The 12,531-nt window shown below is 39.8% G+C and overlaps 1 protein-coding gene across 2 annotated transcripts in view; it reads left to right on the top strand.

Moving 5' to 3' along the window:
- PTN (pleiotrophin) overlaps nucleotides 1-12,531 on the top strand; it is a 78,149-nt gene that overhangs the window by 30,419 nt on the left and 35,199 nt on the right. Inside the window, exon 1 of one of the 2 annotated variants that reach the window (XM_058022166.1) lies at nucleotides 417-499. The exons of the other annotated variant lie outside the window; for it this stretch is intronic. Within the exon in view, the coding sequence (XP_057878149.1) occupies nucleotides 432-499 (68 nt within the window). The 5' untranslated portion in view covers nucleotides 417-431. Of the gene's footprint in view, nucleotides 1-416; nucleotides 500-12,531 lie in introns of those variants that run through there. 2 annotated transcript variants of the gene reach the window in all.

The raw sequence follows: 12,531 nt of genomic DNA, 5'->3' as shown, positions 1-12,531 counted from the left end.
TCTGGTATATCATCACCACCAAGCATTTTCCAGTATAAAGCATAAATGGCTACTGTTGAGGAAATAAAGGTCAATTAATCAAAAATACAATCAGTCATGAAGTACAGTATGCCCAAAGATCAAGAACAGTCTTAAGTAAAGTTTGTCTTTGTTACTTATGTTTTAAGCAGCAATGTGTTTGGGTTTGTTTTTTAGTTTTTTGGTTTTTTCATTTGAATGGTTATGCTTTAGAATGTAAAGTAGGGACTAAACCTGAGTGTGACACAGAAAATTTTACATACAGTGCCTTGGACCTTGGATCACTTTCCTGAAATATTTGCATTGTGATTTATTCCCTCAGTCTTAAACTGGAGCAATCATCTGCATCACTGGCCATAGAGACCACTGAGAGTTCCAAAACAATTGATAATAACTGGCTTTGGAATTGTTGCATGTTTAGGTGTCTCCCATCATTACAAGGATTTTATGGTTTGGCATTTTGCCCAGTCATTGGTTCAAGGTGAGTATAAAACATTAATGGATCATTTTCCTATTCATTTGAATGAGGATAGATAATTTAAAAAAACACACAAAGCAGTGAAAAATTGGGCTGATGCTGTTCTTTAATGTCTTCCTGGTCCATAAAAGTCTGTTTTGGCATCTAGGTAGACTTTGTAGTTCAGAATTGATTTCTAGATAATGTGAACCTTATCACCTTTCTTTTTTACTATGTATATAATTCTTATCTTCCATCTCTCACCCTTTCAGTACATTCTTAGCAACTTCACCTAAAGCTTTGATGTGTACCAATGCAGACCTTTAATCAGTGTTAAATTTTCTACTTTGCACAGTTTGTAAACTGAAATTACTGGATTATCAAACCTTGACCTGTGTTGCTAACTTATTTCTAGAGATCAAACAATGTAGGCTTTGTTTTTTTTCATTTCATGTGGCTGGGGTTGAGAATTTTTAAATTAGACCCCAGCCATTGCTCTTGGTATGGCAGTACAGGGAGGAAAAAAAAGAAGCAGGAAAAGGCCAAAGTGCAGTTTGATACTTTGGAAATGCAGCACAATGAAAAGGTGAAATGTTATGGTGGCAGAATTTAATTAGCTGTGAGATAAGAGAAAACAAATCATGACATTTATTTTTAGGAAGAAGCCTCCCACAGAGAACTGTGAATACCTTGCAGGGAGAAACAGGCTGAAAGGGGCTGTTCAGAGTACAGACATTCTCATTTAGCAATGAAGCAAGAAAGTATCTTTAGAAACTGAAGTTTTTATTTTTGTTGTTGTTATCACTATTAACAATGCCACCCATGAAGAAGAGTGGGTTTCTCCCACAGCCACTAGTGACATCCTAAGAAATCCTGGGGATATTAGGGAATCCTAAAAAAACAGTCAGCTGCTTTTGCAGACTAGGTATTCCAAAGAGAATATACTGCCTTTTTGGTGAAAGAAGGAAAATAAGTCAAATGGTAAATTGAGATTGAAATGAGAGAATAAGGTAGAGTGAAAAGGGGAAAGAATGGTGGGAAAATCAAAGTGAAAAGAAACTAAATAAAGGATCACTTAAGAAGTGCAAGGGTAGACTCTGGAAATTAGTATAAATGGAAAAGAGCTTTCTTTTTGCACTTCCTTTCTGTCTGAAACAGTATTTTGCTAACTCTCAGCTTCCTGTATATTAGTCTGAATTAGCAGATGTCCTGATTCTCTGGATGGGGTCCCATTCTGTACAGCATCAAGCTACAGGATGCAAAAGGCCCTGCTGTGTCTTTTAGATGATCAGCAAGAATAATAGCTGAGGAAATACAGAAATGGGATTTGTTGTCTTTATCTAGGTCATATGAGTATAATTAACCCATTGCAGACAGCAGTGTTCAAATAAATATTTTCACATAGAGGTGTGCTTGTATACTTGTATATGTGTGTGCATTTGGTTGGTTATACCAAAAAGTCAATTAGACAAGGAATAGTCAGAAAATGATAGATGATGAAAAGCAGGAACTGACAAAACAATTTGCTTTATGTCATTGTGTAGCATCCCGTTTGCTCTCTGTCATGGTTTAACCCCAGCTGGCAGTTAAGTACCATGCAGCCAGTAGCTCACCTTTTTCTCTTGTTGGAATGGGAGGATAATTGGGAAGAAGGTAAGATCCATGGGTTTGAGATAAAAACAGTTTAAGAACTGAAAGAGAATATAATATTTATAACTCTCCCTTTGTAATGAAAAGGGAGACAGCACAAAAGAGAGAAACAAAAAAATAAATAAAACCCCAAGTAAAGCACATAACAATGGTTCCCCACCCACTGACTGATGCCCAGACAATCCCTGGGCAGGGACAGGCTCCTCCTGGCCAATTTCTCCCAATTTTATGTACTGAGCATGATATTCTCTATGGTATGGGATAGCTCTTCACTCAGCTGGGGTCAGCTGTCCTGTTTGTGTCCCCTCACAACTTCCCGTGCACCTCCAGCCTGCTGGCTGGCAGGGAATGAGAAGCTGAGAAGTCCTTGACTTAGTATAAACACCACTTTGCAACAAGTAAGCATCAATGTTTGATCAACATTATTTGCATATTAAACCCAAAAAGCAGCACTGTACCAGCTACTAGGAAGAAAATTATCCTACTCAAAAGCAGGAGATCCTTCCTCATTCTTGTCAAGTTGGTAGAAGTTGCATATAGCAGCGATGCTGTGTTGGGTAACACCCTGTTGGATGTGACAGTCATGTGTGACTGACCGCTCTTGTAGGTACCAGAATTCAGCCAGAGTTCACCTACAATTCAGTTTTGGCTTGTTTAGATGTTGTGTATCTGTGTGCAAGTTACTCTGCACTATCTGGGCTCTGGGGGATGCATAATTGTGGCTGTTGCTGTGCTGGGTAAGGGCTGAATAAGTCAACACCGCCCCTTGTCTGAAGCACTGCTAGCCCAGTGGGGGAAAAAATGCTTAGGAAGAAACATTCATTCACTATTTCATTCCTTATTTGGTGGCAGGATATTCCCCTATGGTAATTACTACAGTGTTGGTTTAAAAATCATCCTCTCTAGCTCAGCCAGAGGCACCTTTTGCATGAGCAGACAGCTTAAAATCCAGCAGAGGGCAATGCTGTATTGCACCTATACAGCTACTGTAAATGAATCTACCTCGAGGACCCTTGAGTTTTCTTCCCTAATGAGAAATCATGCATTTAATTCGTGGCAGATTATACCAGCCTTGTGGCTGGGATTTTGCAATAAAGTCCTGAGGTGTTTCTGGAAAAATCACTCCCACTGGAGGTAGGTGTGTTGGCAGTATGAGGATGGACTGATTACATTGCAGGTTTGAGCTGTGCAGAGATAAACTGCTAAAGACTTGTCATAACTTTTCACTAAAACTATCAAGAGTTAACATCTCTCACCTTTTCTTCTTTCCCTCCACAGTACCTGCCCATTAACTTCAGCTACTGCAGTTTTATTAAGGCCTTTTGCCTCCACCAGTATTTCTTGCAGATTCGCAAAAATGAAAAATGACAAAACTCAGTAGTTAAAATAGACTGTGTTCTTGGGAGACTCATTGAAATGGAATTCCTTTTTTACATAAATTGTAAAAACCATGCATACCATGACACTTTTCTGCTTATTAAACCTCTGGGAAGAAATTAAAAACAAAGGATCAATGGGAAGTGCCATTTAGAGTTACAAATACATTCAGCTCTCTAATCCCTCACGAAGAGTATAAAGAGCAGTGGAAAGCTTACAGGGTCTGGTGCATTTCTAGACTGCTTCAATTTCAGAGGTTATATGACACTGATTTCATTTGAGGTGGATGGCACTGCTGTTGTTTCAGGACTCTTGTGTGTGTAATTCTGCTCTAGCTGAAGAATCCAGAGCCTTTGGGAGCTCTTTGCTCTCACAAGGGTCCCTGGGCCCAGAGAGGAGCCCATGAAATTGGTCTTTCAGTCACACACTAACTTGTCTTTATTGCCACTCTGGAGGCTCACAGTAGTAGCACAGTCCCTGGAAAGCTGCTTTTGCCATGCTAGTCTCCAGATTCCTCAGTCAGCAGTAGCGGTAAAGAGTTTCAGTTAAGTTTATGGGAACAGAAACAAAAAGTGTTCACAAGGGATTCTGTCTTGAGTAAAGCATCTCTTTGAGAAGTCTTGTGTACTTTTCCTATCCTCCTCACCTTCACCAATGGAGAAGGATTTCACTTTAGATGTCCAAAATGTGTTTGTGTTTTTATCACACTTTGTATTTTTTCCCTGTTCCTAACTCCAGAAGTCATCAGTGAATTCCAAATCTTGCAAGCCAGTTTGTTCTAGGGCACTAGCCATGCTTATTAGGATGCAGGGCAGAGAATCCATTTTCTGTGGTTTGCATATTTGATTATAATTGCAGAGAGCAAAGGAGAGGAGAGGGTGGAGGGGATGAGGATTTGTTTCACTGGTGCTTACCTCTAGGGTGGTAAGGATGGTGTGATATTGAGGGAGGATATATTGGAAGGGAAGGAACACAGTAATGCCTTGCTAATTTGAACCATGGGTGATGCACCTTTTTGCATTTAAATATTTTGTTTTGGAGGATCCAACTAGCACAAAGAGAACTTGCTGGGGAGGAGCAGATTCCCCCCTTGCTTTGTCTGAGGGATTCATGCTGCTTTTCATGTCCTGGGCAAGCACCACAGAGAGACATCCAGCCTGGGACCAGCAAAACTCTGTGATTGATGGTTTATACACCATTATTGTAAAGAACAGAAAATCAAGAAGAAATTAAATTTTATGTGGTTTAGGACAGTGGATTACCTGAGGGAGGTAGTTGTGAGTTTTTCAGTGACAAACTTTACAGTCTGGGAATTCTAACTAATCTCCAGACAAAATATTTTTCTTAATTGATCTGTGCAGAAATGAAGATGACCTAAAATTCCAAGTCTGGAGCCAGTCCCCTCACAAATTCAGTGTGTGTGTGTGGTTCCCTGAGTGAGACAGACTGCCTGCTGCTCTCCAGGAGAGCTGGGTTCCTGGATCAGAGCTGTAAATCCCATGCTGTACAGATGAGTGTCTCGAGCTGCCTCCTCAGTAGGCACCAAAGCCCTGGAGCAGCCAAGCTGTGTCCCAGGAGGAGGAGCTGTCTCAGGTGCTGTCCCCAGGCTGTACCTACCCCAGTGAGGGCTTCAAGGTGCTTTTGGGTTTTGGGTCCTGTCTGTCCCCACCAAATCTAGCCCCAGGAACAGGTGTTAGAAACTGATGAGAAAAAGATATTTATTTGTGTAGTAAACAACATAGACACAAATGCTATAGATACAAAGGAGGGTGAAGGTGAAAAGACTGCCGTGGCATTTCTCTTCAGCGAGAACTAAAGCCTCCAAGTGTTGTTTATAAAACAAGCCTCAATATCCAGCTTTTCTCAAGTCTTTAAGAGTGCAAATATAGCTTGCAGCCAATGAAATTTCATTGTCTCTGCTCTGTGGCCAAGTAAGGGTTTTAATTATATATTTTTTTAAGGACATTGGGACTGGGTCTTTGAATACTGAGTCCCGGCTGAGCATGAATTCAAATGACTGAGGCCTAAGCCCCTGATAATAAGGGTTTATTAAGGAAGCACTAACAGAGCTGAACTGGAGTGGACTGAATGGCTGAACCGAAATAATGGGATGCTTGTGGCAACCAGAAAATGATTGTTTATTGGCATAATCCCAGGATAAACTTCTGCCAAGAGCACAGGGTCTTTCCTTGCCAAGTTCTTCATATGGGGAAATACAGTACTGAATTTCTGCACGTATTAGCAGTGCAGAAGACTGGGAGGAGAAGTGGCAGTCTGCATGAGGAAGGGAAAAAATTGTACATCCCAAATGGTGTAAACACTGTGATCCCTAGAGCTCCACTCAGCAGCAGGCTCTGAAGAGACCACCTGGGTTTCAGCTTGAGGAACATGGTCTGAAAAACATGGGTTTGGCTACGGAGTTTTACCACTTGAATCTCTTAAGTATCCCCGCATGCATCATGCAGAGAGCAGAAAAATTTGGAACTTTTTCCTAAAACTCCTGCCTCTATGATTGTTGAAGTGCTTACAAGCAGTTTCTTTCACTCATGACTGTTTTGCAACTCTGCTGGGAGATGCATTCTGAAGAAAAATTCTGTTGAATAACACTTGGCAAATATTTTATTCACTGAGAAATGCAGTTACACAGTGTAGCTACTCATGACTGCAGGTAAAGTTTAAAAGTTTTTGGAATATCTGCTGTTCATACAAGGAAGAAGAGAGGCTGCTCTATATCATACTCCCTTGCCCTTTTCTAGCAGTCTTTTGAATATGATATTTAGTGAGGGAGTCTTGATTCACATCACCTCTCTGTTGGGCTGGGAAATATTTTTCTTTTCAGCCCAAAACTGGCATATATGGATGCCATAAATATTGTCCTATGAGGCACTTTATAGTGGTAGTTTCCCATATATCCTGTGCTAAACATGTGGTATAAAATACCTAAATATTCCCTGGGGCATAATAATCTCACCTTCCAGGAAAATACCTTGGAGGCCATCAGAAATATCTGTGGTATAAAACAAGTTCTCTATATGGGTGATTGAGGTTCCTGCCTGAAAAATCACTGAGATGTAGCTGGGGCTATTTTGAGGAGAAGGAAACAGTAATCAAAACTACAGCTATTAATTACAGAAGACAGATATTCCAAGCTTTAAAATTTTATTTTTAAATTAAGCATAGCCATAAATGATTTTTCTCTTTCTTTTACTTTCTGCTGGCAAATTAGCACGAAGTTTGTGTGACTAACTGATTGTTAAAAGTGCCAAAGGGTTCTCCAAGAGCTTCATCAAGAGACTGGTTGCTGAAAACCAGTCTAGTTTGGAAACATGTGGAAAATTATATTGTCTAGGGAAAAAAAAATCAATCAGTAGATCATCGAGAAATCTGAGCTTTTCTCAGCCTGTATTTTTTTTTTCCTCTTTTTTACTTTTAGTTATTACGGCATTTGGATATGTAGCATAGATGCAACTTTAAAAAATTACATTATTTATATGATAATAAGAACTCAATTTGAATGAAACTTGCCTTTCAGCAGTATTTCAACACCCTCCAGGCTGTAGCCTCCCTTTGGAGGTTAAAAATGCCAACTTCTTCCTTCCTAAATGCAGCCCTATCTTTCTGGCATCTGCTGGCTGATTCTGTAATACTGTAATACACTAAATCATTAGTATGACTTCTATCATGCAAGTCTGTGCAGAATCTGGACATCATTAAGAAAAAAAAAGGAAACAAAAATGAACTAAAATATCTCTTTAGCCATTATGGTTTGGAAAGACAACTCTGTAGAAAGCTTTTCACGTGTGACCTGTTGCGTTTTTATTTATGTAAATCTTACGTAAACTGAAAAGTAGTTCTGGGGTCATTTTGTTGTTCTCAGCTAGCTATTAACTCTCTCCACCAAAGCTAGTGGTTTTAAATGTCACTGTTTAATATTTTTTTTTCTTTTTTGAGTATTTAGTTTTCCTCTTTGGACTCTCAAGCTAACAATGGGTCTGGTTCTCCCCCTATTAGCTGCCAAAGTCTCCAGTTGTCTCCCTGAGATTTTCTGTCTCCTACTTGCACATTGAATACTGAGATCTGTGGCAGATGCAAAATGAAGACAATAGGAACAGTGTGAAATATGTATTTGCCTGCCCACATGTTAAGAAGAGTTTCACCTCTGTGCTGCAAATTTTGCATTAGCAAGAAATTTCAGTTTTCTGATTAGTGTTGTATGATCTTGCCATCAAAGAATTTTTTAAATGCATAATACCATAAATAACTCCTCCAGTTTTTTTCCCCCTCTGGGGTTGTTTTATGTTCTCCCAATGCTAGAAATTATTCTTAGCATCAGAGATGTAGATGGAATAGAATGTGTGTCTGGTTTTGGAATAACGTTACTTCCCTTAGGAGCTCTCACCTTCCAGTGGTTTGGTAAATGCTACCTTCCAGTTTAGAGAGAGGACATTTTATTTTATATTGTCTCTAATATGTTGTTTAATTTAATTTAATTTAATTTTATTTTATTTGTTTAAAAAGGGTTAGTAGTCTTGAGAGAACTCTGGAACCTAAAGCAGTCATGAGGTGCAGAAGAGCTGATAAGGACATTCTCTTTAAAAATGTGTGCACAAGGGTAAAGGAACAGAGAGGAAGGGAGTTTTTCTGTGATTGGAGAAGATGAGACTTGGAAGGGTAATTGAAAGGATAGAGTGAAATGGTGTCCCTTAGTTTAGAGCAGGGATGTCAGATGACAAGAATTTTTCATTTGAATGGAGTTTCCTAATTTTTCCACAACTTTTAACCAGATAAGGATGATAACAGAGAAGACAAATCAGCCATGAAGACATGTTCCCACCATGCTTGGGTAGATGAAAATAGACTTTTAAAGAATTGAATGTATTTTGACCTGTTGCATTGCTGGAGTGTAGCTGAGGCAGAGTGTCCTTTCAATAATAATACAGACTGCAGCCTTACTCTGTAGCTACCAAAATTTTGCTGCAAGGATGCAGCTCTGTATTGACTTCCAAAATAGAAAGGTTTGCATAGAAAGTAATAAAAAAGCCCAACTGTTTAAAAGCCAAAAAGGCTTCACTGAAGTCTCACCTCAGGTAAGTTGCATGCTGTACAACTTCATCCTCTGTCATCTGAAATTTTATAGCTACAGTATAATTTGATATTTTTTAGCATGGATAGAAAATGAAACTTATTCTAATAAGATAAGAGACTGGACAGAGACAACTCTGTCTTCCTGGGCGTATTTGAAAGTGGGATTTTCTGTCTGGAATGTTTCCCTCATTGAGGTGAGAGACTATTTTCTCTTAAAAAAGTTCTCTGTCACACACATCTTTTGGATAATTACAAGCAAGTTGATTTATGTCTATAAACCTCAGTTTCTGTTCTAACAAGTGATGTTGATTGTACTTTCCTTCCTTCCACTGGCTTCCTTGTTTCTAGGACACAAGAAATCTCCCATGGATGGAGGCACTACCTTGTGGTGCTGACACCATCAGTGAACATCCTGAAGCTGCTTCACTGCAGCTGTGAGAAGGTTATTCCTTTCTAGCCCTGATAAGGTCATGGTGAGCTTTGGCCTGTGTCCAATAACTGAAAAGGAAATGGCAGGGCATCCCAACTCATTTTTGCTACTATTAAATTACACGACGAATGATCTTTCATGAATTTGAGGGAGGGTCCATCTTAGTTGCTAAAATTGCACTGGGATAAGTGGGATAAGTGAGGCAGTTCCTGAAGTTCTAGCCAAGTGGGAAGGGCTGTGAGGTACCTGACAGGAGGTTGTGGCGAGGTCAGGGTTAGTCTCTTTTCCCAAGTAACAAGGTGATAGGATGAGCAGAAATGGCCTCAAGTTGCACCAGAGGAGGTTTAGATTGAATATTACAAAATATTTCTTCTCTGAAGGGGCTGTCAAGCACTGGAAGAGGCTGCCCAGGGAAGTGGTTGAGTCGTCATCCCTGTAACATGAAGATGTGGCACTGAGAGTCATGGATTAGTGGTGGTCTTGGCAGTCTAGATTGAGGCTTGAATTTGATGATTTTAAAGGTGTTTCCAACCTAAAATATTCAGTGTTTCTGAGAATCAATTGCAGAACAAAAGGTCTGGGCTTTTGGCTTTATTTGCTGACTGGTGTCACACTGGAGGGCATTTGTGCCTTGGAGATGCTGTTTGCTGACTGGCAGAGATGAGAACATGCCACACAGCTGCTGCCTCTGCTCACTGCTTCTGGAAACGAAGGATTTAAATACACATTCTAGCCCTGTGTCACAACAGGGACACAGGCTAGATAGACATAGATTTCATTTCATGTAGCCTTTATTTAAGTTTATTTAATTTTTTCCTAATTCATTTTTGCATGGCTGTCCCAATGCCCTGATGTTTGTCACTTGAAGCAAAGAGACAATTTCTCTGAAAAAAAAAAAAGTATAAATAGAGTCCCTTGGGAAGATTAATAGAGAGCATTGGTGAGAGGCTCTGTGCTTTCAGGTTAGGTAGTTTTCTGACTGTACTGCATATTTTGGAATGTCATCTGAAGGGACAAACAGCAAAGAAGGCAGAGTCATATTGAATAAATGAAATAAAATGGGTAATTTTCTTTATGGGTATGGCCTATTTCCCAGAGCCTGATTTGAAGATTAAAAAAACCCCAGACAAACAAACTAGTAAAAATTCTCCAACCTGACAGGCATCTCAGGCAAATCAAAACTCAAACATTTGCCAAAATTTGTTTAATTTTGAGGAAAGGTAGTTATAAAAGATAAGGGGGTTCTGCTGAGTCTGGCAGCTTTCCTTTAGCAGCCTGCTGAGCCAGTGGGAATTTCACAGTGTTCCTGCTGCTCTCCTCTGCTTGAGGGAGTCTGGCTACCCTGCTCAAAACCTGGAACCATGGAGACATGAGATGCAGGAAAGTGGAGCAAGCTGCAGCTGATGCTGGCTAATAAAATTATCCCCTCTTCACATAATCATTTTTATTATGGGTTTCTCAGTGTTCTTTTAAGGGAGGCAAGTGCTATTATCCCTGTTCCATAGATGCAGAAGTGAGGATAGTGACAGATGCTGTGATTTGCCTGCTGCCATTGAGCTGAAAATGTCTTCATTGGGGCAGAGGGAGAAAATGAAAATAAAAATACAGTGGAGGCATCTGTTTGGCTTGTACAGTACAGCTGTTCATTATGCAAATCATGTCACAGCTTAAACAGCTCTCAAACCATGATTTATTCACAATGGTGGTGTGACCACTGGGACTGTGGTGACATCAAAGTATATCTGCACATGGTTTGTATCCTCACAGTATCAGTAATAATCTTTGGCTCTGGACCCAGTTACAAAAATTGCTCCTTGATTGCTCCTTTTTTTTCCTTCCTGACTGTGATACCCACAGGGCGTTGTTACAACTGCAATGGACAGGAAAATGGGGCGTCATAAGCTTGCTCTGTTCCAATAAATGAATTTATATGAGTAAAGAAAACTTTCTTTTGGATAGACAGGGAGAGTGAGAGACTCTTTTCTACTTTCTGTTCGGCAAGTTAATGGGAAAATGCCCCTCCTTTTTCTAACATTTTTCAGAAGGTACCCAAATTAATCTCTGGTTGATGAAAACACATTAGGTAGTCAAGGACGTGTCAGCAATATTCTTTATATCAGAAGGCTCTCTGTAACAGTATTTATTTGCTCTTTTCTGGTCTTGTAGTGTCATGGTAGTGCAGTAGTTGGGATCTGGTCACTTACCAGAGTTTGAAAAACCATGAAAAAATTCTTTGCATTTTAACAGTCTCAGCCAACCAGAGGATCATTAGGAAGAGCAAAACCACTGGTAGTTTGAGGTGTGAAAAGAGGCAGAGGGAATAACTACTAAGAGCCTGTTTTCATTCTGCTATCATCAAGGAATTACATCTTTTGCACCTTGGGACAGCAGAGGTGAAAGGGAATAGAGAGAGAGGATTCAGCAGTCGCTGTGGTACTCCTGACCGCAGCATGAGGAGAGAAACAGTGATGCAGAACATGCACAGGAGAGTTCAGTCAGAAACTTGGCCTCTCTGTCACTGAAACAAAAACCTTTGGATGGAATGGAGATCCTGTGCTCTTCCTGGTGAGCAGGTCCAGTAGTGTCTAATCTTTAGTCCTGGAGAAATGAAAGTCTAAGAAACCCACTGTGATTTTGTCGATACTGAGATGGCAGCTGTGATTGTTGCGGGAAGGGCAGGGAGGGGAAAAATTGCAGTAACAAGTGGCTTAAAATGTCCTTTTCAGTTAAGATTTGGAAATATAGTAGAATGAACTGAAATATGAGTCAGTTTGGGTTTTTGTTTTGTTTCTCCAGCCTTACAGCAGTGGAGCAGTAGGAGTGGGAGGTCAATAGAAGAGGAAGTTGGAGAACTGTATTAGTTATCAATTCAGGCTTGCTCAGACCCACAAAGAGCAAAAGAGAGAAAGAAAATGTGTGGGTTGTGGATGAGAACAAAATAAGAGCTCAGGGAATGAGAGGAAACTGGTTTCAACAGCAATGTCCATTTCAAAAATCTCATTTCTAAGACAATTTTTGAAGTCCAGGGCTAAGAAAATGATCTCTGTACGGTCACGAGGGGACCAGCAGAAAAAATAGCAGCCATCCCTTTTGCATTAAAGGCTTGTAATGCTTTTTTTGAAAGCACAGCATGTTTTTTCATCTCTTTATAGACATGGCTGGTTTCTTAACATCAGTTTATGATACTGAATGGGGATTTTTTTGTTGTTGCTAGGTTGTTAGTTGGGTATTTTCTCTATTATTACTGTTTGGAAATATTAGATGTGTTCCCTAGGCTTTCTGAAAAATAAAATCACTTTTTGAAAATCTCATGTTGGAGATCTGGAAAAAGAGAAGCATAACATTTTTACTCCCCTTGGAAGTTTTGACCATTTCCACTCCGGGTTTTTAATTCTTTGGCCTTTTAATCAAGGTGCTGCCTGTTGTGTTTGTTTAGCACTATGTTTCCACTTACTACACTTTTCCTTTGAGGAAGAAACTATTTGCTACCATTATGTCTTGTTCACAACCATAC

The sequence above is a fragment of the Melospiza georgiana genome, chromosome 4 (assembly GCF_028018845.1).
Source record: "Melospiza georgiana isolate bMelGeo1 chromosome 4, bMelGeo1.pri, whole genome shotgun sequence".
NCBI classification, from domain to species: Eukaryota; Metazoa; Chordata; class Aves; order Passeriformes; family Passerellidae; genus Melospiza; species Melospiza georgiana.
The sequence above is the reverse complement of the archived record's forward strand: the minus strand, read 5'-3'. Positions and strand labels throughout refer to the sequence as shown.